Source organism: Desarmillaria tabescens (genome assembly GCF_030435595.1).
Source record: "Desarmillaria tabescens strain CCBAS 213 chromosome Unknown EV420scaffold_28, whole genome shotgun sequence".
In the NCBI taxonomy this organism is placed as follows: Eukaryota; Fungi; Basidiomycota; class Agaricomycetes; order Agaricales; family Physalacriaceae; genus Desarmillaria; species Desarmillaria tabescens.
In genome coordinates, this window is record NW_026848327.1 from 466,342 (window position 1) to 479,606 (window position 13,265).

The window sequence follows — 13,265 nt, forward strand, 5'->3', positions numbered from 1 at the left end:
AAGGGCCCAACCCAAACCGATCCCTTCGGAATGAAGGAGCGATAGTCGCTAGGACAAAAACACGGCGACGGAGCCGACCATATGACAGGAGGGAATGGACGTGGCGTTGCTTGGAGGTGTGAATTGTGGGATTGATTTGTATCGCTGACATCAATATTCCAAGTGAAATAGGGTTGGTAATTGAATCCAAGAGATTGAAGATCTGTTATCAGGTATCGCTGGAGAGCAATTGGTGCCGTCCGACGGCTCCTTTATTCCAGACATCCAGCTGACCGTGGAGTTCCTCGAGAGAAAAAAAGAATATGTATCAGAAGACAACACCATCGACGTATGCGACTTGAGTACAGTCGCCTCCGAGACGCTCTAGTGCTTGCGAGTTAGGAGATTGACATGTTAACAATTCAGTCCTTGGTGATTAAGGATTAAGCATCGACTTCGAGAAGAGATAAATGAATGCAGACCGACTACTTCAAATAGAGTGCTTTAGAGATGTGGGTGCCGAAGGAATACCTGAGTTTTTTCAGATAGTACGAAGGCATGCACCTCATGCTACACTCGTCTGTTCGCGTCGCCCGTACTTTATCAACAGAGCAGAAGCGCCACGTAGACTGTAAATATTTTTCATGCTGGTCTCATAGCAGGACACCAGTTAAGTAGTATCAGATTGTCCTTCAGATACTACGTATGGCACCTGCTTGAGCTAGGAATCGCATTGTCTCCGCTCAAAGGTTAGCGTATTCGTTCGTTACTGTTGTCTAGCAGAATCAACAGTACTTTATGAAGAGAGCCGAATTATGGGGAATTGAACGAAGAGCTTGCTTGTCATTCGCCATGCGTGCAACTGGGAATGTATAGCGCTAGACGAGCAGATCACTGTGGATATGACATCAAACATAATATAGTTGGTGCCAATGGACAGTTCAGTACCTTGCACTGAACAAAACATAGATCGATCGCTGGATTTAAGGAGATATCGACGTCGATACTGGTGAGCGTGGCATTGACCGACGTCGACGATCATCATACATGTCTAATTATTGTTCGGTGGCGGTGAAGTAGCAAACAAACGCAAGAACAATATTCGGATAGTGTACAGTAGGCTTGTACACCAATGAGCAAGCTCAACGTACCGTCCGCTGATCGCAGACAACGGTACTAACTCACGACGGCGCTTCCATTGCCATGAGCAAGGTCATCACGTCGTCGGTAGAGCAGTCCGTTGTTGACGATGCCTGGCCGGATTCGGTGAGCGGCGCCCATTGATGCATTAATTAGCGCATTAGCTTTGACTTTGACTTGGTCCAAGCTGTATTCTGAACAAAGAAGCGAGTTTCAGAGTCAAGACAAGATAAAAGGGAAGGATAATAATTGGGATACTTGCTTGTGTCTGTCCCTCCAATGTTCCTTTTTCTGATGCAGTCGCCCTTCACCAAACCACGCATGGTCCGATTTGTGGACGTCGTGAGGATCGAAGGTAAAGAAGCACCGTCACTCAAACTGTCCGTTTCAGGGCCGACGATCAACAACCCCCAACAACGCGGTAAAACTGCAACAGCTTCCTCGTCGTCGCCGCCGTCGCCGTCGATGGAGCCTGAAATTTGGGACGACGAGTTCGAGCTCGACGAGCCAGTGCCCAGCACCAGTACAGCGCCACCCCGACGGACGTCACACGAACTCTCCTCCGACGAGGACGACTTTGGTTTATGGGACAGCGAGGACCGTACCCTCACTGCTCGTTCGTCGCGAAAGCCGTCGACACCGCCGCCACCAGTGCCGCCACTTCCTTCGTCGCTGCTGCACTCACCCACCGCCTCGCTCTTCTCCGCTCCGTCATACCATGCCAACAACTCATCTACTCACCTCCGGCCAACGTTCTCTCGGACGTCTGCCTCGACCCTATCACATCTACCACCCTCACCGCCTATCGCTCGACGAAGATTGAAGAAGAAGAGCCGGCCTCCGGAGACGATGGGAATGTTTGAGATGCAAGAGTTCAGCGAGGAGGAATTACCGGCGGCACGAGAGAAGGATGATGATCCTCCGACTTCGCCAACCGTCCTGGCGAGAATTGGGAGCGTCAAGTCAAAGTGGGGCCTCAGACGAAAACGAGCGAGCGCGACGCCCGCCGAGGTCGTCCGTGACGAACGACACGGTGCGTTCTACATCTATTCTGCTTTATTCTGCCTAACGAGTCCACAGATACTTCATGGTTCGCTCATTCTCCTTCAGTAAATAAACGAAAATCAATGTCAGGATTACCCGCAGACATGGAGGCTGAGCTGAATTCAACACCAACCCCAAAAGAAGGTAGCCGTAGTTGGATGGGCAATGTTCGACGCTTAAGTCTCGGGGGCAAGCATAAACGGGGTATATCTATTGGTACTCCTGGTACTTCAGGTCCTGACATTCCCTCGGTGGAGCTACTACCGTCTCCATCAAAGGTGGCTTCACTAGGACGGACCGCCGCTCCGAGCACCGCGCCTGTAACACGACGTAATTCTCTGGGTGACCTTAAGATTCCCCCTCGCGTAGCTCAAGCACAAGTCGGCCTACGCAGAGATCTAGGCCTGGTCAGGGAGTTTGCACAGAGCGTTGACGGTATGATTTTGTTGGCACGTATTTCAATATACTGAAACATTATCAGAGCTCAAAGCCCTGCAAAACACCTACCAGGCTCTTGTTACTAAACTCGACCCTCTTCTCGCTCAGCCCCCTCCACCTCCTTCGTCTTCGCCCTCTATTCCTGTTTTCCGTCCCCGAGGACGATCAAAATCCAACGCGAAACATCTCGCAGCGGAATACTATGTCATCAATTCGAAATATCGAATTGCTTGGGAATGTGCTGAACTTCTCGTTGATTTAGGGACTGGTGCGCCATCAACGAGCGTCAGCGCCCCTGCCATAGCCACTACAATGACTGTAGGAAAAGAAGATGAACCTCCACCACCGCCGCCCACTTGCCCTGCCCATAGCCTCGCCCTCTCCTGCCTGGCGCGCTTCTACTGGTCGACACGATCTCAGCCAACGTCAACTGCACCTATTGCACGAGATGCTGGCTTCCCCTCAATCCCAGCAATCCCAGCATCCAACTACAATCAACCGCGAATGGCGCTGGGGAGACAGCACTATAACACTCCCGTCGCAGTCAGAAGACTCATCGAGCCAAGCCCCCGAGGATGATGCTAGGAAGAAAAGACGGGGGAGTAGGCTTGGTCTGGGAGGGCTGAGAGACGCGCTGAAGGCTTTGAAATGGCATCAGCACAATCACGAACATCATCATCACGACCATAATCATGATCAGCGTCAGAGCGCAAATCAATCAAAGGCATCACTGCACTCGAATGGTAATGATGGTCATTTGTACCCTCATGCCAGACTTCCAACGTACGGTCGTCGACGCGCTAAGACGTCGACTGAGCCCTACGAGTCCTATTCTTCTCTATCGAATGGACATGGAAAACCTGCATCGAGTCCACGAAGACCCTCGCTCGCATCTATCTTCCGGATTGGATCGAGCAAAACCTCGAGTTCCAAATCGAGCAGTGTGACTGGCGGTGCAGATGCGAGTAAAAGTAATCTTAACTTGTCGTTAGTACCTACGACGAGTTCAGATTATGGATGGGATCATTTTGACGATCGGGAAGAGCACGTGGATACGATTCGTGTGAAGAATCGGCTATCGAATGTTGAGGAGGAAGCAAGGTCGAATCGGTTTTCGCAGCCTGGACCGTCGACTGTGGTTCCACCACTTCCGAATGGGTCGGCATCTCATCCGCCTGATGGACATGTGAATGGATCTACCAGACCGCCGTCCCTTCCGCCATTAGACATCAAAGGCAAGGGGGTGCTAAAATCTGGCTCCGTACGGTCGATGCCACCGACTCCTGCGGTGGCGATGACCCCGGAGAACATTAGGCCCTTGCTGGATAATGCGAGGGAAGTGAAGAGGTGTCTGGAAGAGTGTATTGAGGAGCTGAGGGTGCTATTGAGGCAGGTCGAGGCGGCGGAGAAGTAGAGTCATATCTGTATCATTTATCATTTGGTTTTGTGCATTTGCTTTCGGTTCAGCTGTGGCATTATTTAATATCATCTCTAGCGAAACAAGCTGGGACGAGATGTACAAAAACGTGGGACCGGCGCGTGGTGACATTTGGATTGGGTATGTTCAAGCTACGTTTCGGTTATCAAAGAATATTCAAGACGACGATGGAGAAGGTAGGTTCTTATTCTTGCTTCCTCCACGATGTAATCGCAAGAATGGTAACAAGACGGCGCTGTAAGTCTATCGTGACGTACGTCTGTAAACCTACTGCCCAGACTCTATTTTTGAGCCAGCAGGTTCTTTGTTCCAGACAGCCTGGATATACCTGTCCTCCGGAACGCACTTCTTCAGCGCACCATAATCGTACCACACCAAGACCTCCTTGACATGGATCACCATTGCGCGTTGGCGGAGGGAAAAGGCCGAAGCTTCTAAATGAAAAGCGGCTGGGTCCATATTATCCGACGCAACAGGTCTGTACGCTAATATCAGCTGCGACACAGAGTTAGTGTTTTTTTATGAAATGGTCGAAGAAAAAAGGCGTCGGCATCGGACTTCGATGGATATAAGAATGAGAGAAACACCTCGGCCCCGAATCATAGCTTCTGCGACGGACGGTCCGCCAATTCGGTGGCCGATGCGCCTCATCCAGTAGAGGCGACTCTGCTTTCTTCAATATGTGACAGCACAGAACATGGGATACCATACCGATTCGAAGTATCGGACTGATCAGTAAGGTCGCAATCAGTATAATTGGTCCCGTTAGGTGAGGTACTGAGCTTACCGTAGCGGACGTTGTTCACATGTCTGCAAGAATATGCGTCGGGCTCTCAAGTTTGTTGAATTGGCGGATAACTTACTGAAAAGAATCATGGTTACCCGATACAATCGGCTGCTCCCAAAAGAAACAGTTAACATAACCTGCCTTGGTAAGGGCTTTGTACGCTTCTGCCTTAGCCTCCCGGCACTGTTCTAGCAGAGGACAGAGAAAGGAATCAGTAAACATGTACTGGAAGCGTTCAAGTCCAGATACAAGTGTATCCTCAGGGCCCAGCTATTTACACACATGTGTTAACGTGGAGGACAGAATGTCAGAGGCGCCACGAACATTAGAGATACTACACGTCTGTGTCTGTTGGAGTAGACGAGTGATAGGGTGGAATCCGGATCCTCTGACTTGTGCAGCTGAACGGAGAAGGTACTGTGGCATGGTGAAGGTGTTAGAACAGTAATATGAAAAGGAAGGGGAAATAGAAACACGATATTGAACAGTGCGATGGGGAGTAGCGAACTACGAGGATAGGCTTTTCCTGTCCCATGTTATCAAAGGCAGTAGGCTTCAGTATGAGAACAATCGGACAGCTGGGAAGGAGGCGTCTTCGACAACTTGGCAGAAAGAGCGACGTGAGGAGAGCGACCGTAGCAGGGAAGTTGTCCACATTCCTGTTATGAATCGCTGGGCACTGTACTAGAAATAACCATGATGCTCATGTCAAAAGATTGAAGGTATACCTAGGGGGTCCATCAGTTCTAGAGGTCGAGGTGTGGTATGGCCCGAATACGAGCATGCTGCCTAGTGGATGGCAAGGTATGGATACTCCGTAGGCAAAGGACTACCGATCGATGTTTATATGTCTGTTGTCATTGTAATATTTCTCTCTTGTTGAAACAAGAGGACAAGGGTAAGACTGTGATGCAAGATGGACGGGCATTGACCGATGTAACACACAATAAATCGACAGCAACAGATATAAAGTGTGGCTGGCGACAGCTGCAAAGAAAATGGCAGAGACGAAGAAAGGGGAACGCAGTTGGCAGAAAGGGAGAGTCTATTACTAAAGGTAGAGATGAACTTAACGTGGGAACTTGTGGACGAGCCGTAGACCTGTAACCGGTCGTCTTCTATATATAGAAGACGACCGGTTACAGGTCTAGACGAGCCGAGCCAAATGGTGGCTCAGCCTGCCCTTAAGTACTAAATCGGATTGCCGTCGGTCTCGAGTCAAAGCGAGTTCAATCAACACTTTGGGGGCTGTATTCCAGCGACGTTCCTTGCCCGCTTTCCGAAGTTACATCCAAGTGCTGTTCGTGTCCATTCCATGTCACGTCTGGTACTGTTCTCATAGACTCTCATACCTCTTGGCACGGAGCGTGGCTGTTGCCATATCGTTCAATACCCGTGCGGTTCCGGAGTTCCATCCTCATTAGGACGGTCAGGTCCCTTGACGAACAGGACATACAGTCAAGAAGGCAATTAACGATAGCTTCTATGATCAAAGGCTTGTTGATCTTAGAGCGGGTTCGGCAATGTGCTTCAACAAGTTGTTACAGCCTTCACTCTTCGTATGCGGTAAAATGCCGGTCGTTAATAATGCCATGCACAAATAATGGTGCCAACAGAAGGCCGTATGAGCAGGCCATAGGGAAAAGATGCAATCCATCTCCCCATTACGATTGGCAAGTATTTGCTACTCAATATACGGTCTGCTAATATACTACTAATATACTTTAATGAACATTTAAGATAAATTTGTCGTCCAACACTACAAAACCCCAGACATCGAGGTGGGTGTCTAAGCCTGTTATTGCTTTAAGTCAGACCATGCTCCCATGAATCGACGTGCAGCGCCTACCAGGCTTGCGTGATTCCTTCGACGCATTACGCCAGGACTGGTCCTTCCGGGTCTTAAATTTCCACGTCTGTCGCTATCAATGACGTTCTGAAACCACCCTCGTGAGTTTTGATTGTATAAAATGTTTACATCCCCAACCCACCTGTATCTCTCGTCGCAGCGCCTTCAGCTCTTGCCGACACTGTTTGGATTCCTTCCAATAAGCTACCACTTTCGTGATGTATGTGTACGAGGAGGAGAGGCCAGCTTCCTCGTTCGCTTCTTCAATACTTTGACCCAGAAGATGCCTCCTGTTTCTGAGGCTGTCTCTGTAACGTCAAAATAATAAATATCATACGGGTTGAAGAACATACATTGTGAAGCGACTATATAACCCAGTGTCGGCCAGTTCTTCAAGATGGTCTTCGAACAAATGCATAATTTCTTCCATCATGTACTCGCCCTCGCTGAGTATGTGACCAGGCGTAAACGGTGGGATCAGTGGATGTATGAAGAGTCGTAACATGAGGAAGACAACGGCGGCGATGGACAGAGGGGAGCCCCACGAAGAAATGGCAGTGATGATAAGTTCGGGGTCGATGTGTTTGAAATCCATGGGGTGGTTAAAAGCTAGGAGGTACTTCCTGTCCCTTCTGGAGGATGCAGGTCGGGGGGAAGTATTTATAGGCAATCAAAACGACATCTGAACGACCCAGCTCGCCAGCTCGAAGAAGTCCGCAGTTCAAACCCTGAGGTCATAGAAGCTTTTACTAAATGGCGTAGCGGAGAAACTATGGACTTGATGCCAACTTCGGCGGTTTTGAAGATCAGTCACGGAGCCTGGTTTGAAAGCGCAAATAATCGCATCACGGTTGTCGTCTGAGTAGCTTTTTTCTGTTCCTTCCATCACTCTCGCGAAGACGGTAATTGATCCCATGCGGTGTTAATAGCTCCCTATGACTCTCCTTCGATGCTTGTGGGCTCGTTCGTAGCTCAAACCGCTCAGCCAGGAACAAGAACACCTCTTTGATCTTATTGGGCAAAACCACGCCGAGCAATAGTAACTTCAGTAATACAGCACCCATGTTCCATAGGTGACAAGTTCCATGCAGCATAGCGTTCCCTCAGATTGATATCGGAAACCTTTAGGCCCTGGAAGCCGAAGTCAGCGCAAGATTCGAGGGTGTTGAATAAATAGCACCCGTGATTAAAAGTTAGGGTCCCTTCATGTACAAGATGCAGGTCCGATTAGATCTATTCTACAGCTAATATATCGATTGTTCGTTCAGATTCATCATATACCTTCGTCTTGCTTGACATGGATGCTGTCTTCGTTTCCACCGCCCTCCGCTGACTAGTGTGACGACTATGATAGAGTACTTACTGCCATTTTCGAAAACGATGACACTGCAAATAAAAAAATTAGACCTGTGAGCTGCCTCCCATTCAAGACGATCGGTTACAGGTCTAAAGAAAATTAGTTTACAATGAGTGATAATGTCACTGACGGTGAACGCTTTCGCGCAACACAGGCCTCGATGCATGGCCTGATGATGTCATTGAAAGTCGCCCAAACGAAAAACTTTTTTCTTTGATGTCATTATTCAATTCGAAAAACAGCATTAAGATGTTAATTTCACTACAAAATGCAGTATTCAGACCAAACAAACATAAGCGGGATGGCAGCAACGGGGTATCATTCGAGGACACTGGGAATCTTTCCGAATAGTGCGATCTCGTGTTTCATGGCCTTACGGACCTTCCGGCTACGTGTGCACTGTGTACACCAATGGGCCCACATATTTATATCACAATCACGACACGGACTATTAGGACTCGGACCGAACCAGATATCTAATTATAAGTAGCAGTGCCTGTGGCTCGTGCGTGTGTCTCGACTCTTTTTCACATTCAACCCACTCTAGCCGACTCTGATCGATCGAGTCGGTGAACTGCTACTTATCTGCCGATGCTTTAAAGTGGTGATGGTATCACAATAAAGCATTCGAGTTCGACAAGTTCGACTGTCGCAGGCGATGCAAACCATATCGGAGCCGTTCTCACACCTTCCATCGTGCCTCAGGCGATCTGAAGCTCTTCCTGAGAGCGCTAATAGGCGACAACGAAACAGTCCAGTCCAGGTCCAGTCCCGCGGCTGACAATTTAGCATTGATTTAGCACCCACTTCTCGGCCGTAACTTCAACAAGACGACGCTCGTGTCTATCCAGGAAGGGAAGGAAGCAGGACCACAGAACTTGTCAGAGCTAAACCCGCAGGCTAAGGCCGAAGCTGCTAACCGTTCCCTTTCTTGTGGATATCTTCATGGTCTTCCTTTTACATCCCTTGAGACTATAAAATACCTACCACGGTACGATGGCGTGTCCACGTCTAAGGGGTCACGTTTGTCGCTGAATTCTGCCAGAAATCTTGTAGACGATGTACAATCTGATGAAACAGCAGATGCATACCGCTAAAACCGACATGCAATACATTGTATCGCATGTTGAGCCTATAGACACTCTCCCTTGATATAAATGTCGTAAAGAACCAGCCTTAGATGAAAGGAAGGGACTCGGAGTCGGTCTACGGAGAATTCGTATGTAGATCAGACATCCGGATAATGAGAGGGATCCATTGGCAACGGTTTATGTAGAAGTGAACCGAATCATTTGCTATATAGACATATCGGGCTCACCGGTCAACCATGGCTATATGGTGGGACTTCTAGTCATCTCGTATCTTGAACAGCGTCGTAACCTTGGGCAGATGCACATGCCTGAGTCGTCCCTGCCTGAAGGGGTCAGCTGCGCACAAGGTTCTTCTATATAATCGTGCGGAGACAGCCTTGTCCTTCGTTCTACTGAATCGGTTTGTCGGTATCAATTAAAGCAATGCTGTTATCAGGGCTATCGGTGGTTTTCCGTCCATTTCACTGGGTGTCGGAGGTCCCAAAAGGAGAAAAAGAATAAAAAAAGAAAGATTTCGCGTGCCAAAATGGGCGACCACCGACGTTTGTTTGTTCATGTTATATTTAAGAGACAACACTGATCGCCGTTCATTTGCCTCACTCTCTGCCTCGACATACACTAATTCAAGCCCGGGGGGCCGTGCATTTTTTCCCTCCATCGACGCCCCGACATTCATCCAGTCTCCCGCACCATCGGCAAGGTACAGTGCATGCAATCTGACACCACAAAATGTCATTACCTCCAGGGCAAGTCTCATTGCGGCAGCGTCGACAGCTATGGATATTATGGCGTTTCCTCTCCTCTGTGGGTACGGTACATCTTCTCTTGCTCTCTCTTTCCATGTCCATGTGCTGATGGCTGCTGGAACTGCTGTTTCTAACAACTATGGACAGGGAATCCGATTGAGGCTCGCCCAGTGGCTGATTTTGGGCCGGTTCAGTATGGGATGCAGGAATTGGATGAGGACTTGTAGGAAGCTCATCAAATGTAGCAGGGATAGGTGCAGGGGATGGAGTGTATCGAGGTGTGCCGCCGCTTGTGGGATGGGTGGATATCAGTGTATCAGTAAATCAGGAAGAATGCGAAGCAGCGGGAGCTGTCGAAATTGAAAAATTCAGAGGGAGTGACTGTTCTGAATCTATTTCAACCACATCTTGACTTGGATGAGTGAATGACACATCTCCAGCCAAATAATCTGGGAATGGAAGATCTGCAGCTGCAAATACTTCACTGCTGCGACGTACTTCTTCAAGCCCATCAGACATCAAGTCCACCATTGCTCGGATATTGTTTGCTTTCTCCCATGATTTTAAATATGCAGCCAGGACCTCCGGAGAGACATAAACATGCTCAGTTCCATCTGCTGTCCGGTTCCATTCCTGAGCAAATGCTTCATAATCAACTCTGCCTTTGCCATCAGCACTTGCATTCACAGAGAAAATGCATATCTGAGCAAAGAAGGAGCAGCAAGCTTCTTGAGTGGTTGGAGGAAGAACAGGCAGAGCTCAGCCCTGTCACTGTCGCAGCCAGTTGTTACTTGTGTTGAGTTTATATGCCTTGGCAGACCTTGTGCGAGTCATCAATAGCCAGCTGGTCTGGTTCAAGTAAAGATGTATGCTGGTTGGCATCAGCTTCATCCCGTTCAATGGCTTTACTTAGCATGGCGGTAAGATAGCATTCACCGGGAATGAAGCCACCATAGCCATCTACATCACTGAAATTTCCGATCAAAGGGACTTTCATAGAGGCATCAAAGTAATTGCGCAAATCAGCATTGGCTGATTCTCGAGTCTGAAGCTGCTCAAAGATTGACTCTAAATACTGGAGCTGTATTACATTGAATCGACAGGTGTGCATTTCGAACAGTAGTGAGTGAACACCGGATGGTCCCATCTTATGCTGATTGCCAACATGGAGAGTACTGACAACGTTGCATGACAGGCCTATTTTGTGGGAGAGCACAGCAGGAAAAGCCATATGCACATACGGGGGTAATGAGTTTAGAAGATGCTGGCTCCACCTGTGGAAATGTGAGTGGCAGTCCTGCTGGCAATAATATGCCCATGTGATGATGTAGAATGAATCTTCGAGGTCTATGACATGACGAGATGGCAGCGTGCCATTCTTTTCAAGTGGTTTTCCGCATTGGGGACAAGATAATACATTGACAAAGAAATGTACAAGCCAAAGCAAGACACGTAGGCGGAAGAGAAGGGTGGGCTCAAACTGATGCACAGAGAGAGACATGACAGATTCTGGAGAACGGATCCAGAGCATTGGCAGGGCATAAGGTTTAGATTCTGTGAATGTTGGCGGTGCAAGCAGGATCTTGCTGCCATTTTTATTGTGGATAAGCGGGTGTATAACTGTAGCAAAGTACCGGTACAGCCAGTCTTGCATATATTTTGGCTTATCGAACCACGCTAGTGAAAAATGTCTCAATTTTTTACAAGGAAACTTCAAAGGTGCGACATACCTCCAGGTTCGTCATTTGCATTATGTCTTTGTGCCGCTGGCTCATCCCCGGTATTGCGACTGATGTGTGGTGTCTCAGCTTTGTTTTGGGAGTCCAAGTGCTCATCCTCGTCACTCGCCGCATCAGAGAGGGGTCCTGCAAGTAGATTAAAGAATGGTTCTATAGGAAAATATGAGTATCCCATGTTGCAATGAAAAAGAATGGTTTGTACAGCTAAGCGGATGATTCGCAGCCTCCTGCAGGTCTACAAGACATTTCTTGCAGGTGTCTGCTTCTGCTTTCAATCACTTGAGCTCTGCATTAAGAGGCAGCCAGAAAATCAGGAAAAACTCCGAAATTGAAAGGAGAATCAACTTACTGGCTATGACATTGCTTTCAGCCTTATCTAGCCTCCTCAAAAACTCCTCCGAGTACTCCTCATCATTAAATTCGTATTCGTCGTTGGCATCCGAGTCTACAGATGTTGCATACAGTGAGTAGAATATCTGAACTCTGGAATGAGACATACTGACCATTTTCCTCCTGGGATGGAATATCTCGCGGCTTTGGTGGCTGTCCTCTCCTTGGAGCATTGTCTGGTCTTGGTCCATCCTTCACACCGCTTGGACATGCCATGCTGCAGGAGACAGAGCTTGAAAAATGAAAAATGCGAGCTATTTATGAAAAGAAGTTCTTTCAGCATGTATACCCACATTATATCACAAAAAGAACATACCAGACTGACACAAACACATCACTATGATAGTAGCAACTAAGCAACGTGACTAGGGACAGAATACACGACAGGAGTAGAGAAAGAACAGTCGCGCAGGTGAAACTCGGGATGATGGTAGATAACTATAGGGGCTGATGGCAGATAACTTTGGCGGGGAATTGCGTCTTGAGTGAATAGCGTTATCCTCATCGCGTTTTGAGCCACAAATTTTTACTGCATGGTTTATATGAATATATTCAATTTATATATACAAGACTTATGAGGGTCAATGAAGAAACGACCTCAAAATAAATTGTTGAATGCGTGGGGCCCACCTGCCCAGTATGGGCATGGCAGATAACTGGCAGGTAACATGGCGTGGGAACCCAGTGAAACCGGCGGTAAACCCTATCGGTTCGTTCTGCCTGCTGAATCGGTTGTCGGTATCAATTAAAACAATGCTGTTACCATGATCATCGGTTCCTTCTCCATTTGCCTTTGCCGCTGGACGGATTCTGGCTTGTAGCTGTCCGCGAGTCGGTTCAGATGATTTTAAACTGGCTATATCTCAGCGCGTATTTTTGGCCGAAACATCATTCAGCTCTAACTTATCAGCCTTCGCCGTGCAGTAGCTTGCAGTTATGATGTGTTCCGATACCAATATATCCGACTTGGCCAAAAGTTCCTGGCTCAGACGTGCACTTGAACCCGGTCACCGAATCCCGTGAAAAAAAAAGAAAGCGGCGAACGAGCTGTACTATATGAAATTCGAGTACTTAGAGTACTTGTATCCAAACACGCACGATCAAGCATATCCTACTAATCTTCAAATATCATGGCCAGTCCACCAAATTGCTTATAACTTTCAATAACGCATATGATTGCAGACTAGACACGCACATGAAGTGATGTACTGGCTGGTATAAGTATATGTCAGTTTGGTCGAGCTCTTGCAAGGTGATCAGAGTACAT

At 48.1% G+C, this 13,265-nt stretch overlaps 3 protein-coding genes across 3 annotated transcripts; 1 reads left to right on the top strand and 2 right to left on the bottom strand.

Annotated features, from left to right (window-relative positions):
• Window positions 1-1,398: 1,398 nt before the first annotated feature.
• Window positions 1,399-4,015, top strand: EV420DRAFT_1645335 (uncharacterized protein; the record flags this gene model as incomplete). Its single annotated transcript, XM_060477763.1, has 5 exons — window positions 1,399-2,152; window positions 2,200-2,598; window positions 2,645-2,805; window positions 2,864-2,869; window positions 2,924-4,015. The coding sequence occupies 5 exons, from the start codon at window positions 1,399-1,401 to the stop codon at window positions 4,013-4,015; spliced, it is 2,412 nt and encodes an 803-aa protein (XP_060328494.1).
• A 291-nt stretch (window positions 4,016-4,306) lies between these two features.
• On the bottom strand, window positions 4,307-5,048 carry EV420DRAFT_1273265 (uncharacterized protein; the record flags this gene model as incomplete). Its single annotated transcript, XM_060467752.1, has 3 exons — window positions 4,307-4,534; window positions 4,598-4,712; window positions 4,903-5,048. 3 exons carry the CDS (start codon window positions 5,046-5,048, stop codon window positions 4,307-4,309), a joined length of 489 nt encoding a protein of 162 aa, XP_060328495.1.
• Window positions 5,049-6,637: 1,589 nt separating this feature from the next.
• EV420DRAFT_1481816 (uncharacterized protein) lies at window positions 6,638-7,270 on the bottom strand (the record flags this gene model as incomplete). The annotated part of the gene is made up of 3 exons (XM_060469816.1): window positions 6,638-6,748; window positions 6,818-6,983; window positions 7,029-7,270. The coding sequence occupies 3 exons, from the start codon at window positions 7,268-7,270 to the stop codon at window positions 6,638-6,640; spliced, it is 519 nt and encodes a 172-aa protein (XP_060328496.1).
• Between the last annotated feature and the right edge of the window lie 5,995 nt (window positions 7,271-13,265).